Source organism: Mustela nivalis (genome assembly GCF_964662115.1).
Source record: "Mustela nivalis genome assembly, chromosome: 9".
Classification (NCBI taxonomy): Eukaryota; Metazoa; Chordata; class Mammalia; order Carnivora; family Mustelidae; genus Mustela; species Mustela nivalis.
In genome coordinates this window covers 93,192,015-93,218,601 of record NC_139028.1, presented here as the reverse complement: position 1 = coordinate 93,218,601, position 26,587 = coordinate 93,192,015, and the positions used below count along the sequence as shown (strand labels likewise).

General features: G+C 46.4%; 1 protein-coding gene across 5 annotated transcripts in view; it reads left to right on the top strand.

The window, feature by feature from the left end:
- Positions 1–26,587, top strand: part of PAMR1 (peptidase domain containing associated with muscle regeneration 1) — a 151,618-nt gene that overhangs the window by 103,805 nt on the left and 21,226 nt on the right. For all 5 annotated transcript variants that reach the window (XM_082748955.1, XM_082748954.1, XM_082748952.1 and 2 more), the window contains 3 exons: positions 12,312–12,426; positions 16,770–16,987; positions 19,418–19,525. In XM_082748955.1, coding sequence (XP_082605081.1) covers positions 12,312–12,426; positions 16,770–16,987; positions 19,418–19,525 — 441 coding nt within the window. The remainder of the gene's footprint in view (positions 1–12,311; positions 12,427–16,769; positions 16,988–19,417; positions 19,526–26,587) is intronic.

Below are 26,587 nucleotides of genomic sequence, written 5' to 3'. Positions count from 1 at the left end.
GGCCAGAGGGCTTTCTAGGTAAGACTATAAAAAACAAAGATGTGTTTCCATCTGCTGGGTGTGGATTGCGGACATCTGTTCGGAATTGGCGGCAGGAGGTTTATGTCTGCTCTTAAATCTTCTCCTTTCTCCTAAATGCAGCCAAGACATTCGGCACACAGCAGGCCTCGTGTCCATTCCAGAAGCAGCTCTGTGTTAGCAGTGGTCAGCAAGCAGTGAATAAGGCTTCAAATATGCTAAGTCCTGTGGTGTGTTTTCAATATGCTTTTCTCTTGGTGAATTTCTGGACTCCTGAGTTCAATTCCCGGAACCCACATCAAATTGTCAGCGTGCCACTTATCCCAGGAAAGGGATTCTTTCTGGGTTCGACTTCGTCTCTAAGAATTACTTAATCTTTATTAGGGTTCCCCACTGAGTTTCAATAATCCTTTGAAAATGGAGTGGAAATCTAACCTCTCAGTTTCAAACTCCCCTCCGCAGTGCTGGGCAGGTGACTATCCCTTTGAGAGTCTAGGGCTGGAGCAACAACGTACAAACTGTTGTTTTGTTAAAGCCTATGTTACATGCTCCCTATTTGAATCAAAGCAGCCGGGGTGAGCTGACAGCCTGAGCAATTTTCCTCTTATGCATGATATTCCCAGTTGGTGGAGATGGAGGATGGAATGCTACTGGTATTCTTTGCCTGATCCAACCTGCAGCAAAACACCATGAGCATCGAGTGTCTCAGGCGAAGGTTGAGCTGTATGGTCGGCAACCAAGGACCTGAGCTCTACCTGGAGGAGAAGGGGCATAGAGGTTATTTTCGGATGAACCGGGGAGCCACATTATCCAGAGTACAGATAGTTTTCGGAAGTGCTGGTCTGGGTGGCAGGCCTAAAACTTCCATGTCATTTTCAGTGGGTTCTGGGAAACTTAATTTAATAGTTGGTAGGTGATCTTATACATAGGTTAGCTTCCGCATGTAACCCTGGTCTTCCTTTGGCAGCTGTTCTCGGAAGGCGGCCTAACGTAACGATCTAGAGTCCAGAATGATGCAGACCTGGTTTACTGATTTTGCCAATCACTAGCGCTGTGGCCTTGGCCAAGTCATTTAACCTTGCTCAGCTTTGTTTCCTTTTCTTGACAGTGGGTGTAATGCTACCTCCTAGGGTTGTTTCAAGAATGTGGGGACATAATTCATGGGAAGTGCTTAATGCTTTGTCTGGCACATCGTAAAGCCTCAACAAATGCAGTAAACATGTCATTATTGTTCTGTATGCTCCTTAATTGCCAAGCTGGTGGGTGGTCCAGAAATAAAACTACTTTCAATGGAAGTTTAAGAAAGACATAATTAGAGATACAGTGCGCGGTTTTAGATTTCACACTGACCTTTGCGGTATCGGAGAACTTCGGGGTTTTCTCCCTTTTGGATGTGAGAAGTCGCTCTTTTCTGGTATGAGTAAATAGCGGGGGGGGGGGGTATGTGATGGGAGGAGCCATCTGCTCACTTCAGCTCAACCATGACCTTAGAGGAAGGGCGAGTCGGTAAAGAGCTGAAATGTTATTCTAAGTACACTGGGAAGCCAAGGAAAACTGTGGACTAGGGTATGGCCGAGGGCTCTGAGAACATAGGTAAGAAAACAGCTAATCCCAGGGAGTCAGGGACAGGAGAGGATTCAGAAGGGGCTGATGGTGGAGCTATGCCTTTGCTCATCAGTGGGTAAGACAGGAAGATGCCGAAGTCTGTGTGATTCGAGACCCCTTGTTCTTAACCAGAGTAGCATCCTGCCTCCACTGGCAGGGGCCCTCCCACAGCTCTGTTTTCATCGAAAAGTGGGAAGCAAAATCTTCGCTGAGGGTGAAGCGGATATATGGCTGCAGCTTGAGAGTATCACAGGTTTGGGACAGCCACAGGAGGACTCAGGAGAGGCACCGGCTCATGATAAATTAAAGCTTGTCCACGCAAGACTGAGGACCCCCATGGAGGCTGGATTTCCACAGAGGTAATGCCGTCCCGACAAGGCTTTCTAGCAGCACGGGAGCAGAGGTGAACAAAACCAGTCATGCAGTGCCTCCGGGAGTTGGCTGAAACGTGGTTGTCCCGATTGGGACAGACATGAAACCAGAAAGAGCCTGGAGAAGGGATAGGATGAGTGGTGTCAGTGGGTTGGAAAAGCAGGCACAGTGGTAATAATGGAGTCGAACACGGAGGCAGGAGGGGTGTTGAGGTCATAGAACAGAATTTCCAAGTGGAAGCTTTTGGGAGTAGTGGTGATAATGTGTTCATTTATATTAGTCGCTTTTCTTCTGTGTAACAAACCCATCTCAAAAGGACAAATGTTTATTTTCCTTTTTCACGGGTCCGTGGCTTGGCTGGGGTCCAGCCGATTTCTGCTGGGTGGGCCTGGGTTACACTCCAGCTTCCGGGCTCAGCCCAAAAGAGCAGCAGCTACTTGGGACATGTTCTTCTCAGGGTGGGTTGCCAAAACTCTAGGGACCGAGCCAAACACACAGGTACATTCAGCGCCTCTACTTGCATCATACCCATGAACTTTCCAGGAAGAAGTCACATGGCCAAGCCCCAGATCAGTCAGGTAGGGAAGTAGACACCATCCCAAGGAAGAGGGTTACAAATATTTTCTAAACGGTACTCCAGTTGCTCTGTATAAATAAATGAGTTTGTTTAGGGGACAGGGCAGAGAAGGGGAAGGAGATTTGCCTATAGAAGACTGCTAAAGCAAGCAGTAACAAGACGGAGGATAGCAGGAGCCTGTCCCAATAACACCCATTGGTTGAGTCTTGGGTTTGGCCTCTGTGTAAAAGTTGGCTGCATATGGAGTCTGACTGGTTGGATAGTGATGGTGTCCCTATGTAAATTCAGGGCTTTCTTGAGGCTAGCAAAACTGGCTCAGGCAACTAGGAAAGAGGAGAGAGAGCATGATTCCTTTTTCTATCCATCCATTCAAAGCACATTGCCTGAACGGATGCTCCTAGGTGCTGGGTGTTCAGTGAAGGGCAAGGCAGACATGGTTCCTGCTGCTCTGGAGCTTGTGATTTAGAGAGGAGAGACCAAAAAATAAAAAATAAATAAAAATAAATAAGAACTGGAATGTGGTCAGTGCTATGAGACAAACGGGATAATGGTCAGATTCCTGTCTCATTCTGCAACGGTTCCAGTACGCTTGTTAAATTTCATTATGCTTGTTCTGAAAGCCTCTTTGCACACACTGGGTGTTATTTGATCCCAGCCATAAGCATTTATGATGCGTTTCTTATGGGCTGGCCACCAGAGAGAACCGTGAGCCCTCACCGAGTTCACAGTCCTTTATGGAAACAGGGCTTGACCGTTCGAAGACATCAATATCATGGTATTAGGTTCTTATCACCAGCACCTCATATTGGCATTAAATAAATGTGATGGGAATTCAAAGGAGGAAGTAATTCATTTCAACCAATTGCTGAATGCCTGCCTGGGGCTGGGCATGTACTGCCGGCTTCTACTAGGAGGGAGCTGAACCTGGGGAGGCTTGTTGCTGGCTGGCGCAGTGCAAGCATTTACCCAGTAGATGGCACCCAAGTAATCCTTTCAGGCTCTTTAATCCTGAAGGACAGCTCCCTGCTGAGCAGCCTCTGTAGAGCCCTGGCATCTTTTCTGAAGTGCCATATAGACCCTGGGAAGAAGTGACAGGCAAACACCAGAAAGGATCAGACTATTTTTTTTTAAAGATTTTATTTATTTATTTATTTGACAGAGAGAGAGATCACAAGTAGGCAGAGAGGCAGGCAGAGAGAGGGGGGGAAGCAGGCTCCCCGCTGAGCAGGGAGCCCGATGTGGGGCTCGATCCCAAGACTCTGAGATCATGACCTGAGCTGAAGGCAGAGGCTTTAACCCACTGAGCCACCCAGGCACCCCAGGATCAGACTATTTTATATTTAATTATAGAACATGTGGTACTGAGCCAGTGTTAGAGCACCTTTTTCTGCTTGCTGTCCTTGACAATCTTTGTGATAATTAGCATTAGCCTAACTTATGACAGTCTTAGAACCCATTTATGTGAGAGGGTCACTTATAACTGTTGACAGGTCCTATTAACAAAGAGAAGAGGAGAAGGGCCCGAGGTCCCTGAGCCCAGGAGAGGACTTTACTCATGTCCTCTTGTCCAGGAAAGATTGGTTTAGTAAACTCAGAATATTCTGGCTACAGAAAGGAGCTGATTCTTTCTTCCTTCCCCCAACTTTTTATTTTGACAAATTTTATATTTACAAAGAGTTGAAAAAGTAGCACATTCATATACCCTTCACCTGGATCCACCAATAATCACTTTCTCACATCTGACTTTTTCTCTCTTTTATGGCGTTATGAACTCATGAATTTACATTTTTTCCCACATTTTGTAATGTGATCATCATTTTTCTTTTTGATGCTCGAATGGTCCCAGAATTGGCCAGTGAAGATTTTTCAAGCCAGCTCCACAGCGTTGTTCTTTAGGCAATTGCTTGCTTTCCCTCTGCTCGCCTCTCCCCACAGATGTTTCAAGTTCACGTTGATGGGTCATAGAACCTGCCATTTCACTATGAATCCTGGTTCCTTTTATGCAGAATGGTATTTAAGAAGTGGGATCTAGACGCTGGTTATGAAAGGCACTGATATTTAAAGTCAAAATCAAGGCTTCTTCCCAAAGCTTCATAAATGGAAAATTAACGTCTTAAGGGGAACCAGTCCATTGAGTTTCAGAGTGGAGCTTATTCAGTGTGGGCCTCGGGCCGAGTGTTTCAGCCTCTGAATGAGACGAGCAACGAGAGGGCCGAAGAGCTACCCAGGATAACACACTTCTAGCTCACACTGCAGTGACCCAGACTTTCAGGATATGGAGAATTTAAGGGACGGAAGGTTAGCCTGTTAACCCAGATGACAATATTTATGAGGAAAGATTATAGACCCTTAATGCATTTTATGTTCTTAGCCATAGTTTGGATAGAGCAGAGGGGCTGGCCATGAGGCATGCCTAAAGATGTGGGGCTAGAATATCAGAGAGGGAGATGATTTGTGTAGGCTGGTCCTCAAGGACCATAATGGGGAATGATCAAGAGCAAATTTTAAAGAGAGCGAGTGAGTGAAAAGCCCACAAAGCTGTGTATTACTGATATATGGAGCTGCCTTCCGACGGAACCATAGAATCATTGGGGAGGAGTCACTGAAAACTGGTTTATCTTGTCCTGGACTTATGTATCCTCACACTTCCAGGAAAGGAACAAGGCCCGTTTGGATCCAAATTGGGAACTGTACTATGTGGTGGTTAACCATGGGGTTTGGAACCAGTAGGATCTGGATTTGACTCCCTTACTCCCTCTGTAACAGTGAGCAAAGTTACTCAATCTTTGTAAATCTTGGTTTCCTCATTTACAAAATGGGATAATAATGTGGTCCTCTGTGGACGTTTGTGAGGTCTCAATGAAGTACTGTCTGTAAATCCCTTAATATGGAGCCTGGTTCATAGTAAATGCTCACTAAATGGTGGCTGCTGTTCTTATTACTACTAACCCAGAGCCATGAAGTGAGCTCTTCTTTTTCTTGTCGGAGAAGAAAACCAGTGCAGGGCCAGAGAGGAAAAATAACAAAGTAGAATTCCCTAGGGACAAGACAATATATGTTTGCCATGGGGAGGTAATCTTCCCAGAACAAGGATTATATGGTAAATAACACTTTACATTTAATATAAAATTATATGAAAATTATGTATATTATGTATATCTACATACTATATATATAATATTTGTTATATTATATATATATAGGAAACATATAGCTGACGCTCTGACTGCAGGGAATTCATGTCTTAGCCTTTATAGAAGATTTTATGTTGTCAAAGATCTCAATCATTGCTCAGTTTCTGGCTAAGGCGTGGGAGAACAGGAAAAAGACCTTCCTTGCTGCTCAAACAGCAAGAAATCACTTGGTAAACCAAAGAAAATTCAGTCTTCTTTAAACCAGCAAGTATCTGTGAACATGAGGTCTAGAAAAATCTAAACTCCAAAGGAGTACACAGGGTCTCCTTGTGTAAGCAGGTGACCCTGGATGCTTCACAGCGGTGGGGCCAGCTGTGAAGCTGAGGGCAGGGCAGGTGAAGGGCGGGATCAGCCAGGAAGGAGGCGGGGCCAGCCAGAGAAAGAGGAGGGGTCAGTCAGACTTGCGAAGAACCTGTGGGTGGTTGGCTGAACTTCCATCTAAAGGAGACCCCAGAGTAAAGACAGTCCTCTCTGCCAAGTATTCTCTTCAGTGAAGTCGTGCTGAGCAAGCAGAGACAAGGGCAAAGCAGATCTTGGGATGATGTCATTTTGCAGGTTTAAAAACTTGGTGATTTCAAAGCCTCCAATACTCACAATTTCCCAGTCTTACCATTATGGAGGTGTAGGAAGTGGGGTGTGGATTGCGGAGAATGTTGAAACTCAAAGATGGATTTTGTTGGGTTTCTGGTGCTTGAATTTCGAGACCCCTCTAGAAGAATCAGCTTTGGTCTAATTTCATACTAGCTTAATTTCTGATTGGATCTAAAATGATCATCATCCCTGCCAAATACGGGAAAGGATATTACCAATCAAAAGAAAAAAATACATTTTCTGTTGTGAAGAAGTAGAGAATATAACCTTCAGTCAAGAGAAAAAGAATCAGTCAAAAAAGAGACCATGCATGATCAAATATTGGAATTCTTCTACAAGGAATTAAAAAAAAATAGGGACACCTGGCTGGCTCAGTTGGTAAAGCATATGTCTCTTGATCTTCGGATCATGAGTTTGAGCCCCACAGAGCTTACCTTAAAAAATAAAATAACTTTAAAATAAATATACTATATGTTCTATAGGAAAAGGTAGAGAGGAAGATAGATGAGACATTTCAGGGTAGATTTGGGAAGTGTTAAAAAGAACCAAATGAAAATTCCAGAACTGAAAACTATGCAATCTGAAATCATAAAATATTCATTGGAGAAGATTCACAGCCTACTAGTTACAATGGAAGAAAGGATCAAGGGCCTTAAACACAGATTTAATAGAAATCAACCAAACTGAAGCTCAGAAAAAAAGGACTGAAATCCTTTCTTTATGCAGAAATCAGAATTTTCTGTGCTACCCCAACCCAGATCCTCTCTTTTGAGTTGGATTAGCTCCATTATCTCTCTGCTATTTTTTGTGAAGATTCCGATGACAGCTGAGTGGACAGACCACTTGAGGCAAAGAGGATGGGGCTAGAAGAATGGTTTGATTGGGCAGGGAGATAGGTGATTTTATCTGGCATAGTCATTCCGTTAACAATTATCTAAACACCTGCTCTGTCCCATAAAGGTCCGAACAAGACAGATAGGGTCCCTGCTCTCACATCATGGGGGAGGCAAACAATGAACTAAACCATCACTGTGAAGTACCCAGTTAATTGGGATTATAAACCATATCATAGGGTGAGCCATGGAATTATTCATGGACATCGGACTGTCACAGGTTAAGACCTGAGCCCCTGATAAAAGCCATCTCTTAGCGCTTACTATGAAACAGGCATTCTAAGTGCCTTCATGTATTAAGTCATCGATCCTCATCAGAATCGTTTTATAGGTGAGGACACTGAGGCACAGAAGGGTTAAGTAACTTCCCTGTTGTCATACAGCTTGTGCGTAGCAGAGGAAGTCAGATGGCACTTCAGAAGCCGGGCCCCAGAGCCCCGTCTCTCATCCTCTGTCTTAAATTGTGTCTCCATGTGGGAGGCACTTGAGGTCCTCACTTGAGTCCCTGCATGGTGGAATGAACCAAGTCACGTGGAAGGTGTAAGCTCCCTTCCAGCTCCCGGCCTGGGACGTGGGTCATCCCCGTGTCCTCATCCAGGCCTTTGTTTTGCCATCCATGTGCAGGCTCCTGTTTAGGGATGTAGCCAGGGCTGTGAAGAGACTCCTAGGAGCCCTGGTCAGGACATGGGATGTCCCCCGTGAGTCTTGTGCCAAAATAGTGCCTCAGATCCAGACAAGACTCAAGAGAAATAACACTGTTAGTTTACATGTAGTGCCATTTATTGAGCATTTTATGTATCTGGTACTGTGCTAATGGCATTACATAAATATCTATCTCATTTAATCCTTATAAAAATAAGAAAACAACAACATGGTAGAAGGTACTAGTATTATTCTCTATTCTCATTTCCAACCAGGAAGCCTGGGTCTAGAGAATCTGGAGAACTTGCCTGGGGTCACACAGCTAGTAAAAGACTGACCAGCAGTGCTGACCCAGCCTGGCTTCAGGAAATGCCCCTTAATCATTGTGAGTCCTGCCTCCGAGTCATCTCTGAAGGAGGAAGGGAAATGCAGATGTCTCTCTGTGTCTGAATGCTTGCTTTCTTTCTCCTTCTCCCCACTGACACCCCCAAGAGGAAAGATTAAAACCAAACCAAACCCCAGCCATGTCTCCAAAGTGCACTGTGTCTCTTGCTTCTCTCTCCCCAACCCCACGCTGGAGATACCGAGACTTTTGTCTGAATGCCTGGGTGTTCATTTTTGTTGGGAACCTTCCAGCTCTCTTGCCAGTTTAGAAATTAATGGAGATTTCCCTTCAGTTCTGCAGATGCAGGGTCTGTCTAGCTGTCTTTTCTGTGTTGGCTCATAACACCAGAGAAGGGTTGGGGGGTGGTGGGGCTGGAGAGGAGTCCAGGATCTGAGAGCCCAGGGGAGAGTCTGGCCTTGCTGGCAACCCACCCCCCCACACACATATACACACACACCCCACTTCCCCTGCAGCAAGACATTGTCAGGGAATCTGAGCACGTTTCTGGGCCCATTGCCTGCTCTGGTCTTTCAGACTCGGGACCACCTGCTTGGTTGGCCACCAGTACTTCCTTGGCGGGGACACTCAGCTGTGTTCACTGTTCTGCCCTAGACAGAGAGGTGCACTTAGTCTGCCCTGCACCCCGACCCGCCAACTCCCCGAGAAGAGGCGAGAGTGGACAGGGAGCTGAAGGAGCCCCTTGATGTGGGAAGGGAGTAGGGCTCCTTCCTCTTCTTCCCGGTGCCTCACACCCTTCCCCCAAGCACATTTCTGAGAAGTGGCCTCTTTGTGTCCGGTTGGTTGGAACTTGTCCACCATCTTGGGGCCAGTTCCTCCCTTCCCCCTGGAGTGAGAAGGAAAACATCATGAAAAACGGAGCTGTGGCATGTGCTTTGGAACCCTGACTACTTCTGAAGGACAGTCCAGGGCCTGCAGGAACAATGGTCTAGCATCTCACATGGCCAGGAGCCAGTGCCTGGATAGGAATGGTGGCCGTCACCTCTCCAGAAGCTGCATGAGATCCTGGGTCTGGCTAAAGCCCGATGCTCCTGCCAGAAAGACCTGACAGGGGTGGGCAGAAGCTCCCCCCGGACACGAGGAGAGGCTCAGCTTCCCCTGTCTGAAACCAGTTTCCATTTGCTGGGAAGCGGACTGACAGCATTTCCTGCTGGTTCTAACTTGGGGTCTCTGCAGGAGGTTGGCAGTGGGAGCTGGGATTTAACACCTTGCAGGCTGGGAAGCTGCCAGTCCCCAAAGGGTGGAGGCTGAGCAGGAAGATTTCTTTTTTTGTCTCTCACACCCAAAGATCACTTCCGTAGCCAGCAGATGGGCGGATGGGGGCGATGGCGTGTGAGGTATGCAGGAAGAAGGAACGTGCACTTCAGAAACTGGGACCGGGAGTGGGGCACAGGGGGAGAGACAATGTATTTTTCCGGTGGGGTGGAAGAATCCTGCTGCTTCAAAGTGCTATGGGACGGGGCTGGGTCAGGAAGCCCCCAAGACAGCTGAGTGTACCAGCCATGACCCAGCATTGGTACTAGAAAGATCCAGGTTCAAATCCCTGCTCTGCCACCAACCACCAAGAGTTTAACATTTACTGATGTCTCTTCTGAGAGCTTTCCACCCGTGATCTGATTCAAGCCTCACAAAATCATATGAAGTAGGTGCCAGCTTTATTCCCATTTGACTCGGGTTTCCTGTGGTTCCCAGAGAGGAAGTAACTTGCCTAAAGCGACGCAGCCAGTGAAGATAAAGCTGAGTCTCAAACCACCGGCTGTGGGGCTCTGCAGTCTCTGTTCTCACCCAGCGCTTTACAGCTGAAACAGTCACAGTCTCTCGACCTTCCAGCCACTTCCTTCCACTTGAGGAAGTCACTAACTTCTTACATCCTTAGTGTTGCATGTCTGGGAAATGGGGGAGATGAACATTGTTCTCCTAGGTTTCTTATGAGCATTAAATGAGAGGATGTTGGTAAATCTTTCAGCCAGTGCCTGGCCTGTGATAACACTGTCATTCATTCGATAGCTCTTTATTGAGCACATGCTACAAGCCAGGGTCCATTCTAGGTGCACAATCTAGAAGAGGTCCCAGCTCCACTACTGAGAGTAAGCAAATGAGCTAGATAATTTCAGTTAGTCATATGTGTTACGGAGAAAAAGAAAAATAGAGTAAGGACAGCTACTGTAGAGACATGAAGGTCCACTGTAGCTGGGTGGTCAAGGGAGGCCTCTTTGAAGAAGGTGTAGTTGAACTTAATTCCCAAAGAAAGGACATGTGGAAGAAGACAAACCTTCCAGGCCAAGGGAATCGCAAGGACAAGGCCCAGAGTTGGGAACAGAAAGGAGGCCAGTTTAGCTGGGCAGAGGCCAGGCCATGAGCGTCATAGGAAGGTGTTTGCATAGTGGGAAGCCTTTGGAGGGTTGAATCGAGAGAATAATGCTTTCTTGTTTGTTTATTTAAGGGGTGTCTTTGGCTTCTGTGTGGAGAATCAAATACTGGGGACATGGATTGCAGAAAGAGATGGTGGAGGCCAGGCGAGACAAGCAGTCCCAGGGAATAGTGGTAGACGGTGCTTCCCATTGGGCGGACCAGGACGGCTCCCAATAAAAATCCGAATGAAGACAGGACTTATACAACCAACCCAGCAGTAATTTCCACAAAAGTAACAAGCATCAGACCTCAAAGATTGCCAAAAGAGGAGTTTGAGCTCTTTTCCTAACATTGTATGAAGATTACCACTGTCATCCTGCTATAGAGCAGTGGCCCCTGATGTTAGTATTTTTCTTTTAAACAATGAGAATTTATATTTTTGGGGGGGTTATGGACTCTCACTGCATAGCTTAACTTTATGAGGTCAAACTGGATTTCGGTACAGAGCAGAGTTAGGCAAACTTTTTCCGTGAATGGCCAGAACCATTCAACTGTGCCACTCTCCATAGCTGTAGACCAACCATAGATAGACAAGGCATTAAAAATGGGTATGGTTCTGTGCCAATAAAACTTTATGTACAAAAATAGGCAGTGAGCCACATTCAGCCCATGGATTATAGTTTGATGTTTCTGGTAAGAGATATCATCTATTTATATGGCCCAGATAATTTTTTTTCTATAAAACCAATTTGAGACATTTCCCCCAAATTCTTCTGTAAAACTAGGGTGCATATCACGCACCTGTGCTTAACACTGGAGAATATGATGTAAGTTAATGATGACTCAGCAGCCCAGGGATTTCTTGATGATTCTTTGGAGGTAACTCAGGGAAACCAAGGTGATAGTGAGGGTAGAGGGCTTTGGACCCCCACAGCTCAAGCAGGAGAACTCCTTGGATGCATTTTTTTTTTTTTTAATTGGCAGCTTTCAAAAGAATGTGAGCTAGAAAGCAAGCAAACAAACAAATAAAACCAGTAATCCAATTCAAATGGTTGAAGATCACGTTTCTCTTCTGGTCTCATGAGTTAGGGACACATTATTTACATAATTGCCTATAGAACAGACTGACACATACTTTTTCTAAGTGGATGGAAAGGATCAGGAAGGAGTTGCTTTGGGGTCATATCTGTGGGGTAGAGGATGTTGAGGGGACACAGGCCAAGGCTCTTCCGTAGTTTGAGGCTTCAGACAAAGACCACAGTAGCTACTTTCAAAGCGTCTTAGGGCAGAGCCCGCAGGTAGGTCTCCGGCACTCTTGGAGAGGCAGGATGGTAGAGTGGCTTGGACTTTACAGTCAGACACAGGTTTGAATCTCTGCTCCACTGTCTTTATTGGCGAGACAAGCTATTTCTTTAACTCTCTTGTTATGCATTTTCCCAGCTGGAAAACTGGAATAATATTACTTCCTTTTTCAAGCACTTGGGTGGATCAAATGAATTAACCTAGGCAAAATGGCTAATGCATTGCCAGGTGCTTGAGAAAGTAATTTCCTTCTCCACTCTGTTCTCAGGTGTGTGTGGGAGGGAGCTCAAAGGATCTTTGAGATCTTCTATCCTCTCTTTTCTGTTGAATCCAATTTCCATGCCCCAATCTTCTCTTCCCAGGATGTGGCCAGGTTCTGCGAGCCTCAAAGGGTCAGATTTTGTTGGAGAGCTACCCCCTAAATGCTCATTGTGAATGGACCATCCATGCCAAGCCTGGGTTCATCATCCAGCTCAGGTAAGGGGCTGCAGTCAGAATTAGGGAGTTTGGGGTTATAAGGAAACACGGTAAGAGGACTGAGCACCCTAGATCCCAGGGACCACAGGTTAACCATCTGTATTTTATTCTTAAAAGCAGGTAATGTTGGGTACCTGGGTGGCACAGTTGGTTAAAGTGTCTGACTCTTGGTTTTGGCTCAGGTCTGAAATTGGGACCGTGAGATTGAGCCCCAAGTTGGGCTCCCCACTTGGCACAGAGTCTGCTTAGTTTCTCTCTCTCCCTTTCTCTGTGTACCTCCCTTACTTGCACTCACTTGCTCTGTCTCTCTCAAATAAATGGGTATATCTTAAAAAAAAAAAAAAAGCTGGAAATGTACACTAGAGCCATTTTTTTTTTCTTTTTTTTAACCTCTTGGCAATTCCATGGGATGAGGCCTGGGAGCCAGTTATATGTTTGTCATTCACTGCCCTACCATGGTGGTGGCGTGGGGGGGAGGGGGGCGAATTGTGGATTTAGGGAATTTTGACCCAAGCATAATACCAACAAAGCAAAAATACTAATAGCTATCTACCCAACCCACAAATCTCTACCAAGTCTTTCTAGTCACCCAGTACTGGCAGAAAGGGAAGAAATAAAAGGCACAGATCTAATCTTCAAGGAATTTATACTCCAGATTGAGGTTTACATTCATCAGCTCCTTTCACTGGTAGTCTCAGGAAACAACCACCACCCCCTAACGAATAAACCCAATTTTCATGTTTGTGTAAGAGATAAGCCATTTCTTCTTATGGAGCTATGGCGTCCTCACAAATATTTAATTTATGCCATAGTACAAAGAACAGACCCAGTTTTATTGTAACACAAGATAAACACCACAAGAGAGGCCTCTTCTATGAGAACTGTTCACTGCTGCCTCCTAGGGCCGGGAACAGCCATGTTTGATGGGGCTATACACGCCCCAGGAGCCTGAGAGATACTTGTATGAATAAATGTTGAAAGAACTTCTCCCTGCCGCCAGTGTATCTCCTCTTTCCTGACAAATATCTCTCCTTTTCCTCTCCAGGGTAACAGAGTGGCCCATTCCCCTCTGAGATTTCTAGGGACATTGTCCACTTACTTCTTTCCTTTCTACCCAGTAATGAAGTTGGCAGTGATGGAAATCCCTAAAATCCAAGGGCACATGTTTTCAATAAGTATTTTCTGGATGGATCAATGGCGTTTTCCACATTCCAGCTGGCTCCTCCAATGGCTCTCTGTCCTCCAGGAGGGGCAGCGCATGGCACTCTGCCTTGGAACAGGTCCCCTTCTCAATTCCCCTCACCAGAGCTGGCCCTCAGTGGCTGACCACCCCATTTCTTGAGGATCTGGAGTTGGGAGTGAGGCTCAGCAATTGAACTTTTCTAGAACGAGGTTGGCATAAGGAACACCCGAGGGGTCACACCGTTGTGTTAAGAGGCTTCAGGTGGGCTCTGCCAAGGATGATAAGGGCAGGTGTTAAATGCCACATATTAGTTTAGCACCTTAGGAACCAGGCCGCTGGTCCCCTTAGGGGGTCTCTGAGGAGCCCCTCCAAGATCCAAGGTGCAAAGGAAATCTCTCCCAAACAAAAATCCAAACTGGTGGTGGGATTGGACAAGCACGTCACATGCCTAGGAGAGGCCCCTAGGGAGGCTTGGCAATATACAGATTTCTTCTCCTTCATCAAACCTGGACCTTTTGGCCAATGGTAATAATAATAATAACAGAAACACATGCACATTTACAATGGTCAGAGCAAAAGCTGAGAGGTTCTTCCTGGTGCCCCCCACTTCTATCTTTCTCTCTATCACAAAATCTACCTTCTTACATGTAAAATCATCTCACATCCATCTACTTTGGACTCTGATGCCACTATCCTCCTTTTACCACCATCCTCTCTCACCTTGATTCTCTCATATCTTCCTGACTGGCTTCCATGCTTCCATACTTGCCAGCTCTGCTGTCTTCTCCTTGACAAGAATGATCCTATAAAATCCTAAATCCAATCATGATTCTATTGTCGAAAACCCCTTGCTCATTCCTATCAGGCTTGGAATAAAATCTAAAGCTCTCCCCATGCAGGATCTGGCTCCTGCTTGCCTTGCTGACCTCAGTTCATACCACTCTCCCCTTTACACTCTATTTTGCAGCATTCCTGACCTTCTTTCAGGTCCTCAAATATGTCAAACTCATTACTGCCTCAGGGCCTTTGCACTTACAAAGTCCCCTGCCTGGACCTCTCTTCCTCATGACTTTCATATGGCTGGGTCTATTTCATCATGTAAGTGTCTGCCCAGATATCAAGTTCACAGAGAGGTATTCCCTTGACCACATTGTATGAAAAGCTTACCCTCCCTAGTCACATTTTATGCTCTTACCTGGCTTCTTTTCTTCACAGCACTTACTACTCTATGAAATTACCTTGTTTTCTGGTTTCCTTGCTTATTGTTCATCCCGCAGATCAGAACTACTCTCTGTTGGGGCTGGCACTAGTTGGGTTGGTCTCGTTGGATCCCTGCTGTGCTTTCAGCACCTAGAACAGCGCCCACCACAGATGGATATTAAGTATTTGGACAAATGAATGTACAGATACAACTTGCAATATCCCATGGTTTGGTTTCGAACATAAGCTGTGATCTCTGTTGTGTGGTGGCCCTGTCCCTGCGCCTTCCCTTTTCAGACAGACACCAACGTCCAGAGAAAGGGTGGATCTGCCAAGGCCCACCGCAAGCTAGCCATGGCATCTGGGTGAGAAGTCAGGTCCGTAGATATTAGACTACTTTGCATGAAGCATGATTAATGGGCCATATCATCCCTTACAAAAGGTTTTGTGATAAAAGTTTTGTAAAATAAATACTAGTTAAAAGGTGTCTTTTTAGGAAGACCTTTAAATGTATTCAAAATATATTGATTGTCACTGTGGTCCAGTGTTCTTTAATCCTGGCACTTGAAATTTTTACCCAAAGTTGTAGAAATAGGTCCTTGTCCCAGCATCTCAGGCGGCAATTCTGTGCTCTTCTGTCTATTCTTAATTCTTCTTCAAAACATGAGGGAGAATATACAGATGTACATTCTGTGACCTTGACACCAAAACATTCCCTTTGGAATAATCTGAAAAGTGGCTTTTTCCTCTCATTGTCTGGGATGTGGCTGCCTTCTATCCTGTCTCTTGGAATTGTATGCTTGGGGTCATCCTCTGTTCTTTGGATCTGATGTATTTATTTATTTTTTTAAAAAAATTATTTTTTATGGATCTGATTTATTTAAGTATTTCCAAACCCAAGACCCTTTAGGGCAATTATAGATTTACCCAGATATCCCCCAGTTCTGAAATTCTGATATAGTGCCACCTTTTTTACTTTTTGGGCAAGAATTATTGTTACCCAGAAGATCACTGCCTTCTCATCCTTACATCAAACAGAGGAATGTGTAGAGATTTTGTTCTTCTTCTTCTTTTTTTTTTAAAGATTTTATTTATTTATTTGACAGAGAGAGATCACAAGTAGGCAGAGAGCCAGACAGAGAGAGAGGGGGAAGCAGGCTCCCTGCTGAGCAGAGAGCCCAATGCGGGGCTCAATCCCAGGATCCCGGGATCATGATCTGAGCCAAAGGCAGAGGCCCAACCCACTGAGCCACCCAGGCACCCCTGTTCTTTTTTTTTGAGTTTTGCAAGACAATATGTCCTTTTTCCATCCTCCAGTTGTAAAATTAGACCATCGTATCCATCCAACCAACTATTCACCAATATTTGGTTGGCATTTCTATATGCCAGACACTGTGTTGGGCAGTGTGCAAACAATGGTGGAAGAAGCCAGCTGTTTTCCCCTACACTCAAGAAATTTACAGCCTAGTAGAAGAGATAGGCATGTCTGTGTGTGCCTGAAGACACACATACACACACAGACAAAATCAAGCACATAAAGTAAATTAAAATTTATATACCCATTGTGAAGAAAACAGGGGATCTCCTTTAGAAAGTGTTGTCAAGGAAACCTCTTTGAGGAGAGACTATATCAGGGGAGGCCTGAGGATAGGAAGGAACCAGCCTTGAACCCTGGGAGAAAATTGACCCTGGAAGAGAGGCATGTGCATGTGCATGTGCAGAGATGTTCTGGATGGAATAGGGACTCCCTTGGCCCAGGTAAGCACACACACACACACCGGCGTCCCTCTGCTAAAAGGAATTCACCTGACCTCCCATTGTCCAGGCCCCTTCTTCTGTCCAATGAGGCCATTGGCACCGCTCCTCTAAGACCTGTTCATCATCTGACCTTGAGCTTGCTCAGGGACCGCAGGAGGGGCTGGAGCACACCTGTTTCCTGTTGTTCCCTCTCTGCCCACAGGTTCGTCATGCTGAGCCTGGAGTTTGACTACATGTGCCAGTATGACTACGTGGAGGTCCGCGACGGCGACAGCAGCAGCAGCCAGATCATCAAGCGCTTCTGTGGCAATGAGCGGCCAGCGCCCATCCGCAGCACGGACTCCTCACTCCACATCCTCTTCCATTCAGATGGCTCCAAGAATTTTGATGGCTTCCATGCCATCTTTGAGGAGATCACAGGTAAGGGCCATGGAGACAGATGCAGCATTGTAAGGCTGTGCTCCTGGCAGATGTTTCCTTTCTGTGCTCCACGCCTCCTCCCTGCTCAGCCTGATTAAAGCCCTCTGTGCTGGGTTCTTGGAAGCAACCGACATGTTGAAAAGGAAGAAGGAGAGGCAGGTGTATTTTAGAAATGTTCAGCCAGAGGCTTAGCTAGTTACTATGGATGTACACATGCTGGAGCAGAGGGAGGCCAGGCCATGTGTCCAAGGTCACCAAGAAGTTGGCTCAGCCTAGGGGGCCTCTCATGGTTAAGGGCATTAGCTTTGGAGCTCTGGCAGATGAAGCTGTGTGACCTGGGGTAATTCTTCAACTTCTCCAGGCCTTGGTTTCCCAATTGTGGAGTAAGGCAGAAAGCATAGACCCTGATCCCGTAAGGAGTTTCTGGGAGACGAAGGAGATGAAGAGCTTGGCACAATGTCTGGTACATAGGACACGCTCCGTAGCTGCCCAACCACTGGGGTGCCCTGGACCTCCCCATTATTTGCAAAACAGGCATTAAAAGTGTTTCTCTCGGTGGTAAATGGCACTCACTTTGTGAGTAGCTCTAGGCCTGACTTGAACTCCTGCCCTGTTCATATCAGGAAGTAGGATCGGACCCAAATTAGCAAAATGTGCAGTCCTAGGGAAGGACCCTCAGCTCTCGCTGTTCTGAGATTGGACTGGATCTGGCTTTCCAGACTGAGCCTGGGCTTCAAGTTCTGTTTTTTCTAAAAATACCTGGTTAACCATTGTAGTGGCATTTTGATCACTATGGCTTCCTACGGGAGGTAGGGTACCAAAGCCTCAGGAAAGTTGGTGGCAGCCCTGGGATGGTGGGTGTGGTTGGGGTCAGCCTTCTGCAGCCTTGTCCTTTCAGCAGATGCTCCCCCCAACCCTGCCCCACCTGCCCTTCCCTTAGACTGTCTCCCGTGAGCACTCAGCCATTGCTGCTCATCTGTGGGCCCACTGTCTTCCAAGGATGTCCCCTGTGGAGCTGTGCCAGCCTGGGGGTTCTGGTGGCTGTGATGCTGTGGTTTGGGGAGTTGGGTCAGCCTGTGGCTGGTCTTTGCCCTTGGGAATACAGGGCCAGCCACAGCTGGGTAAGGGCACACTTGAGGCGTGGGGATCCCGGTGGCAGTCAGCAAGGCTGGCTGTCAGGGAAGCCAGGAGAAGCAGCAGTGGCTCACCAGCCTGTGACCCTGGGACTGGGGGAGGGTCAGGAGGGTCTCTTCCTCCTTGGAAGGGGATTCTTCAGCCCCCACTGGAGAACTTTGGGAAATGCTGGTCTGTGTTGTCAAGTAGAAGGTAGCACTTCCGGTTCCTCAGACACCCTGTTCGTGTGCTTATACTTGGGTTTTTACCTCAGGCTAAGGTAAACTCCTCCACACTTGCCAGCCAATCCCAGCCCTCAGGGTGTGTATCCCATGCGTTTTCCTCTGCTAACCCTTTTCTCTTGTTCCAGTGGGTTATGATATTGTCCCAGCTGGAGCATCTTAGAACACTTTTTCCTCTTTCGTGACACTAAATCTATTACGCGTCAGGTGATGGTCATTGTGTATTTTTTGTCAGAAAGCTCTAGTTTGGTAAACAGAATGTCCGACTCTGGTGCCTCACACAGGTGGGGGGGTGGGGGGGCGCCCTCTGTACGGGCTTGTGGAACTGGGCCCGGCAGTGTAGCTTCATGTCAGGATAAGTGAATGTAGGGTTAGAGTGGGTTAGCACACAGACCTCTGTTTCCCAAAGTGTTCTCTGTAGAAAAATAGTCTTCTGTAAAGACGCAGTCACATGAGTTTGGGAAAGGTCAGGCGTTATGTGCAGTGCACATTAGGACTTGTAACAGTCTGAGAAGTTCTGCAGTAAAGAAATCCGGTTAATTATAATTTAATGCCAGTAGTGCTTCCCCACCATAGTTGAGTCCACAGCCCTTTCTCAGCTGAACACATCAACATTTTGCAGGACTAATGTGTACAGAATGTGTGCTAGGAAATTCTCAGGTACGTTTTCAACAGTGTCTTGAAGCTCTTCCAGTTCCTTTCCCTCCTTGCCCAGGATGCTTTCTTGAAAAAAGATGATCGAAAATTCCCCAAGGCTGCCTCCCTCTCTTGGAGTCCTTATGGGAGGGTTCAAGGCGTGCCTCTGCCCTAATCACATGGTGTACCTATTTGTGTTGGTGTTAGGCTTTTTGGACTATAGGACCATACTCCTGGGGCCTTTAAAAATATCAAATAACAAGATACGTACCTGTTTCAGGCATTCTCAAACAATGCTAACAGGAATCCTGTAAAAAAAAAAGTATTGTAAGAGGAAGACTTGAATAGGCAAGCGAAAGACTCTGGTCAAGGCTCTGAGCTTGAAGACGTTGACCTCACCGCTCAGTGACCCTGAGGGAAATTGCCTTTTCTCTTACAGCATGTTCCTCTTCTCCCTGTTTCCACGATGGCACTTGCCTCCTTGACAAAACCGGATCTTACAAGTGTGCCTGCCTGGCAGGCTACACCGGGCAGCACTGTGAAAATCGTGAGTATGCCTCCGGAGTGAGAGTTAGGGTGTCCGTGGGGCTGGCGTGGAGAGGGCTCTGGGAACTTGCGAAGCCTGTTGTTGGTGATTAGGTTGGTCTGTCCAGGGTGGCACGTAATGTGGACAATCCCATCGAAGGTTTCTCGGGGTTGGGCAGCCTTTCTGACTCAGGGTGTCTGCAACCACCCAGGTCTTCCCATTGACATTTCCAGACCTCCCCTGCTGCTTATACCCCTCAAAAAGATATGACTTTGATGGCCTCAGATCATATTCAGAGCTCAAAAACATGGATGAAGGGCCAACAGGAGAAAGCCACCATCATAGAGGCTCTCATCTGAACTCCCTGTCCATGGTAAGATCTGAAATTTGGAGGTCTGCCCCAGGGTAGCATTCATAGACTCTGGGATGTTGTTGCGTGGTCTGAAGCCATTGGCATAGAGGACCTCAGCACTAACCGGAAGTTATTTCTCAGGGGTCTCTGGTAACCAAGCCTTGGATGTGACACATGTTCTAACAGAGATTTGAGACCTCACACAGATGTCATGAACTACAGCTCTCAGTGCAGAGGGAGATGGGCAGAAGAATGAGAAGGTTGAAAATTTGGGGGCAAGGCAAAAGAGGACAGTTAAGAGCCTAGGTAGGGTTTTCCCCCAGCAGATCCTGAGTGATGAGTGTAGGTACAGGTGGTATATTAGGACTCGGTTCCAGAGAAGCTGGCAAGGGAGTGGGGAAGCTGGGCTGGGAAGGGAGGGAAGCCAAGCAAAGGTGTGATTTCAGGCAAAATCCAGCCTCAGTGGAATCTGGCTTGTAAATTACATCTCCGAGTGGGTCCTGGCTTTATAGCAAGGCAGCTGGGCTTTCATAGCCCCCCTGAGACCAGCCATTGGCCAAGAGCTGCCCTGGGTGCGTAGGAGAACATGCCTGACTTTCTATGCATGTGGGCAGAGTGGTTCCCGTAAATCCTTGAATAATCAAAGAGATCTCAGGTGAAGGCCACTGGAAGTAAAACAGTGTGGACTGGAGGATGGGGAAGGCAAGTGGCATCTGAGGGCAGATCACCAGCAGGGTCTGCTACTATCATAACTATCATACGTAGGTACTTCAGGGTCATCCTGTAAGAGACTCTGGTCTGGTAGCATTCTATACGTCTCGCTTATTTTTCAGTCAATTTCATGAGTTTTCCTTGTAAACAAGGCAGACGGAAGCCATGGTGTCACCAGTGTGTCCCCGGGTGTGTCACTGCATTCTTCCGAAAGCATCCCTTGCTTCAGCTTGGTGCAGCTGACCTGGTGTGGCTATGCGCGGTGCTTAGAAAAAGATGTTCTGCTTCATGGTTCCTGCCTTGTTTGAATCTGCGGTGTTGGATGCAAGGCAGAGAAGAGAAATGCTGCTTTCTCTTTGTTTTCAAAATGTGTGTATAGAGCAAATCTGGAATCTTGACAATGGCAAATCCTGGGCTTTACCCTTTAAAATTCAGAGGTAGAAAAAAAGGGGAGAAGGGAGAGGCTTAATTTCTTGATGAACTAACTGATTGCACAATAACTAGAGCTTTGAAAAACAAGGTGAAATTGGAGACAAGTGAAATATTACCAAATAAGCCAAAATGCTTTAAGGAGTTGGGTCAGATCAGGGCAGGGATAAGGAATGGGGGGTGGTGGTGGCAGGGAGAGAAATTGATCAAAAGTTTGATCAATTTAAAATATTAAGGAGTTGCTTACAAGTCAAACATTGGTGGTGGCGGGGAGAGAAATTGATCAAAAGTTTGATCAATTTAAAATATTAAGGAGTTGCTTACAAGTCAAACATTGACTTCTTAGCATTGTTATTCCATCCAGAGAACAAAGGAAAACAAAGCAAACACATGTAATGAAAAAGAATGTAAAATGTGTCATTAGGAACTGAATCATAACCTGAGTTATGAACTGTCTCAAATCACTTCTGGTCTCAGAACACCAGCCTAGATGGACAAGAGAATTCCCTCTTGCCACTTTTTAAACTGTCACTCAAAAAACAAAATTCCCTTAGTATTTTGTAGTTGTAACTAGGTGAGGGTATTGGTGGTGGATATCTGATCATTTGCTGGCATTCATGTGGGAGACCAAATGTTTTATTATTTTTGGTAAGATTTAGATTTGTTTTTCCTTTTAGGAAATTCAGAATGAGTTTCAGCTAACTCAATGAGGGAAGAAGCATCACGAAAATTGGCTGTGGCAGTTTACCTTGTAAACTGTAAACCAAAACCTTAGTAGTTTTCTAGAGTAACCTATTAGCTAGAAAAACAAAAGGGGGGGGGTGATATTTACTTTGTTGTTTTCTTCATGAGTATACCACTGAACTGGAAAAAGATCCCTGGAGGAAATTGCTTCAAAATGAACAAGAAACTCGAGTATTCTGGGATTCTCTAAACTTTGAAAAGCCCAAATTGAACCCGGCATTTGTTTTACAAAATCGCTTTAAAAGCACCAAATCAAATATGAATGAGAATTCCATCTTTTATTGAAGCGGTAGGAGATCTGATGCGGGGAACCGCTTCATAGATGCTGCCTTAACGGTCTGCCCTTCCGAAGTCTTGCGGGAAGGTGGATGGATGTTCCTTTTAGCAGATAAAGGATTTAGCAGATAAAACAGAGAACACAAGTCACTGGTCCCCATCCGCTTCAAAACTCAAGGCTAGAATTTCATAGTTCCCATACTGTTCACTGCTTCCCAGACACGGTTCTCACCAGCTGAACAATTGACAAGCTCTGGGCATGTCAGTGTGTCCCATTATCTAGTCCTCTTAAAGGACTTTTCCTCACCAGGTAAGCTCTGCCTGTCACTCATTTCCAGAGAGAATCGCGATTCTCTGTCTCTTGATGTAAGCTATTCTCACTCTTTTCTTGGTATATATTTAAGAATGTGAGTGGACTGGAATAGAAATCGATTTTCTGCTTACTTACAGAAGAAAGATATATGTGTAAAAATAATCAAACAGTCCAGCAGTGTATCAAATAAAAAAATCACATTATTTCCCCTGACCCATCCTGGTTCCCAGTGGAATCACTGTTATTGTGGTCCTGTTGGACTTTTTTCTATGATGTGCAAATCCAAGTTGTTGATAAATCAGTATCTTAAATCACTGATTCTCTGTTGGGATTTTAGCTCCTATTCTGGCCTTCAGGGGCCTTTGGCAACATCTAGAAACATTGTTGATTGTCCTCATTGCAGGGAGGGGAGGCTACCTCTGGCATCGAGAGGGTGGAGACCCCCCATGCAGACCCAGACCAGAGAGTGATCTGGCCCAAGTGTCAGCCCAATTTGAGAAACCAAGTTTCAGACAAAAGTGGATTAAAGTATACAGGCAATTTTTCAACTTGTTTTCAGTCCCCGCCTCATGGACATTTTCCCCAGGCCAGTCCATGTTGGCCTACTTCATTAAAAACAAGTGATTTTCTGAGTATTCCCTTGTAGGGATGTGTATACCATCATATACACTCATCTAATCCCTTAAGATGGACTTGATCCTATACTTAATTTATTACTCTAAAGAAAGGAGCAAGGAGTATCCTAACACTGATTTCTTGATTCATGTGTTAGAGGTATTTTTGTAAAAGAAATTCCTGGATGTTGAACTGTTAGTTCAAAGGGTCCATAGATTTAAACTCTGAAGAAGAACAGCTGAAATGGTCCCCCAAAAGGCTTCACCAGTTTACAAGATGAGCCGTTACAATCACCGGTCCTCAAAATAAGAATCAGAGCTCACATTTGAGAGACGAGGGTCTCTTCTTGTCAAGTTGAGAATGGACTTATTTTCAAAGGAAGGTGAATGGGTCTGAGGGAAGGTCTGGTGCCCGGACTCCCTAGAGTAGTAAAGGAGGAGGAAGAAGTGACCTGCACAGGTCTGGTTCACTTGCTCATCAAGAGGCTGACGGTTCCCAGTGCGGTCCATATTGCTGCCACCCCAGATCTCTCCTTCTGGTGTTTCCCAAGGGGGAGCAAACTTCCTCTGCTCTCAGGTGACCTCCTCTGAGAGCAAAAAACAGGGAGTTGGCCCCTCCTCAGCTCTGGGACCAAGCTAGCCTCCTGCCAGCACCCTCGGTGACCCCAACCTCCCTGGGCCACCGTGTAAGGAACCACGGGTTCCCCCCCATGTTTTTTTTTTTTTTTTTTCCTCCTCTCTGAAGTTTCCTGTTTCTTTGTATGGAACACAAGGACAAAATAAGTTCTTGAGTAAATGGTGGGAATCTTGTTTTGTACCAGTGGAAAGCGAGGGATTCATTGCCCCGCTCCAGTTTCCATGTTGCCTTTGTTCCCCTGGCCCAGTTATCAATGCCTGGGCTTTCCCTTGCATCCTAATGAAGGACGATGAAACGGGCTAAATCTTGGGGCACAAAGCTCACACTGCAGGCTCTGACGCGCCTTGAACAAAACAAATCGGCTTCCACCAATTAAAGAACACTGGGGAATCCGGATTCGTTTGGGGTTTGGAGCGTCAGGTTTCCCACTAGCCTGTCCCAAGGACTGGGAAGAAAGAGCCCCAGATGAGGGGTTCACTTTATACTTTAGCTTCAAAGGGGCAACCGCATTTCTCATCAGAATAAGTGATTAGGAACTTCGGGGTTTTCATGGGAACCGTAACCCTGGCGCAGTGGGAATGTGCCGAGGCCGCCAGTGGGTCAAGATCACCTTTCCTGTTGCAGACGGGAGATGACGGGCTGCGGCGGGATACGTGTGGATTGTCCTAAGAGCTCTCAGGAGCGGCGTTGTAAACATGAACTGTGTCCTGGCTTTCACATTGTTCCAAGGGCCAGTCTCAGCCTTAATTTACGGAAGACAGGAGCCTCTTTGTCCGTAGTGGGATGGTACATCCTGGGGTGAAGAGCTAGGGCTCTCTGGGCAGAGAGACCTGGGTTTGACTCTCAGCCTACATTTACCAGCCAGATGACCTGAGCAGCCCGTTTCCCTCCAGCGGGCCTCAGTTTCCCCACTTATAAAGTTCAGAAAGATAATAACACATATTTCTCAGAGCGTGTGTGGGGAACGGAATGAAATAATCCTTACATGTAAGGCGCTGAGTTGAGTCCCTGGAGCCATTACTTTTCTTTTTGGAGTATAGTTGACGCACAATGTTTCATTAGTTTCAGGTGTAGGACGTAGTGACTCAGTTTCTCTCTAGGTTATGCTAGGCTCCCTGCCACTGTGTGCCACTCCCTGCCCTCTGTGCCGGTATCACTGGCTGTATTCTGTGCCTTTCATTCCTGTGATTTACCCATTTCCTACCTGGGAGCCTGGGTCTCCCAAGCTCCTTCGCCCTTTAGCCCATCCCCCACCTCCTTCCTTCTGGCCACCACCCCTTTGTTCTCTATGTTTATAGGTCCATTTCTGCCTTTTTTTTTTTTTTTTAAGATTTTATTTATTTGACAGACAGAGATCACAAGTAGGCAGAGAGGCAGGCAGAGAGGGGGAAGCAGGCTCCCTGCTGAGCAGAGAGCCCGATGTGGGGCTCAATCCCAGGACTCTGGGGTCATGACCTGAGTGGAAGGCAGAGGCTTTAACCCACTGAACCACCCAGGTGCCCTTTGTTTTTTGTTAGTCATTTGTTTTGCTTTTCAGATTCCACATCTGAATGAAACTTTGTGGTATTGGTCTTTCTTAGTCGTATTTCACTTCGCATACTATCCTCTTTCGCCTCCCCTATTATGGCCATTGAAAGTTTGGCAGGAAGTAGGGGATTCTCCAGATAAGGGGTTGGGGAACAACACCAGTTTCTACAGACTAGATGATTATGACACACTTTTCTTGGGGTTCCAGGGTTCAGGAAAATTCTCCCCTCAACTTTCTCAGTTTCCTCCGTGAACCGCATCCCGCAGGTCATGGCCGGATACAAAGTCTTGCTTATCATGGCACTTGGGTACAGGCAGGAAGGATCTGGTTTTAACAGGCAAGTAGACACTGCCAATGTCATTATCATGAGGAATCGTAGATCCCAGGAGAAGACACCCCCACTGGGCATGATGTTAGGGGAGTCTTTGTAACCAGGGCAGCCCAGAGACGGGGCGTTAAGAAATGATGAGGGAGTAATCCCCGCGAGGGACTGGATTGGACACTCCGTGGTGGGTTGCCCAAGCATCATGTTATCTGGTCAGCCTCCCTTTTTCTCACGGGGTTTTTCAGAAGTCCCTCATTTAACATGGGATGGGCTATATGTCTGTCTCCTGGTGGTCATGTAGGAAACTGGTGCTCCAGACTATCGCTGAGATGTTTGATTAGAGGGACATGGCACCAAAGAGAATGAGCAGACGGGCTTGGGACAGCATGAGAGGTAGAGAGATAATCCCATAGAAGAGTCCTGGAGAATCCATAGCTGTTATCAAATACTTGATAGCCCGGAGGCTTCAGAAATTGGAGGAGCCCCAAGAAGACCATGAGCTAATGGACAGCTACCTTCTCATACACCTCCTTACACCTAAGCCTCCCCTCTACTTCCCTCCCTAGCACGGAAATGAATCTCTGACGTCCTTCATGGTGTATTTAGAGGGATGCCATCTCATTTAGGTTAAGATCTGAAAAGCAAGAGCTATTACTGAATACAGCAGAGGCTGCCTTTATACAGTTATCAAGGCATTTGTTTGTTTTATAATTCAGAGGACGCGTTGCCTTGTGGTTTGGGCCATTCCTTGCTGGGTGAGTCTGAGTCGGCCTCGATGGTGTCACATTTTAGCATTAACCCTGATGGGCTCCACGGGCCTCGATCCTCTTAACAAAGCGTTGCTATACCCCATTCTGGGATGCTTGGTGCTTGGTATAGGACGGGTGCATTGGACGAGTCAGCAATCCTTTTCATTATGGACACCACCCCAGCAGATAATAAGAGGACCTGTGATGCTGCACTGTGAACTTTCCAGCCTGACTTCTCCACGATCTCGGGACGGAGCAGCCCTCAGACTGGCAAGGACCAGACCCACATCGTTTTACTAAGAATTTCCTTCCACGCGCCTGCCCCTGACAGGGCCCCCTTGGCTTTTGCTTTGGCAGCTGAGGTCACCGAGGCAGGACCTAACGCCTGAGGCAGATTTTATTTTG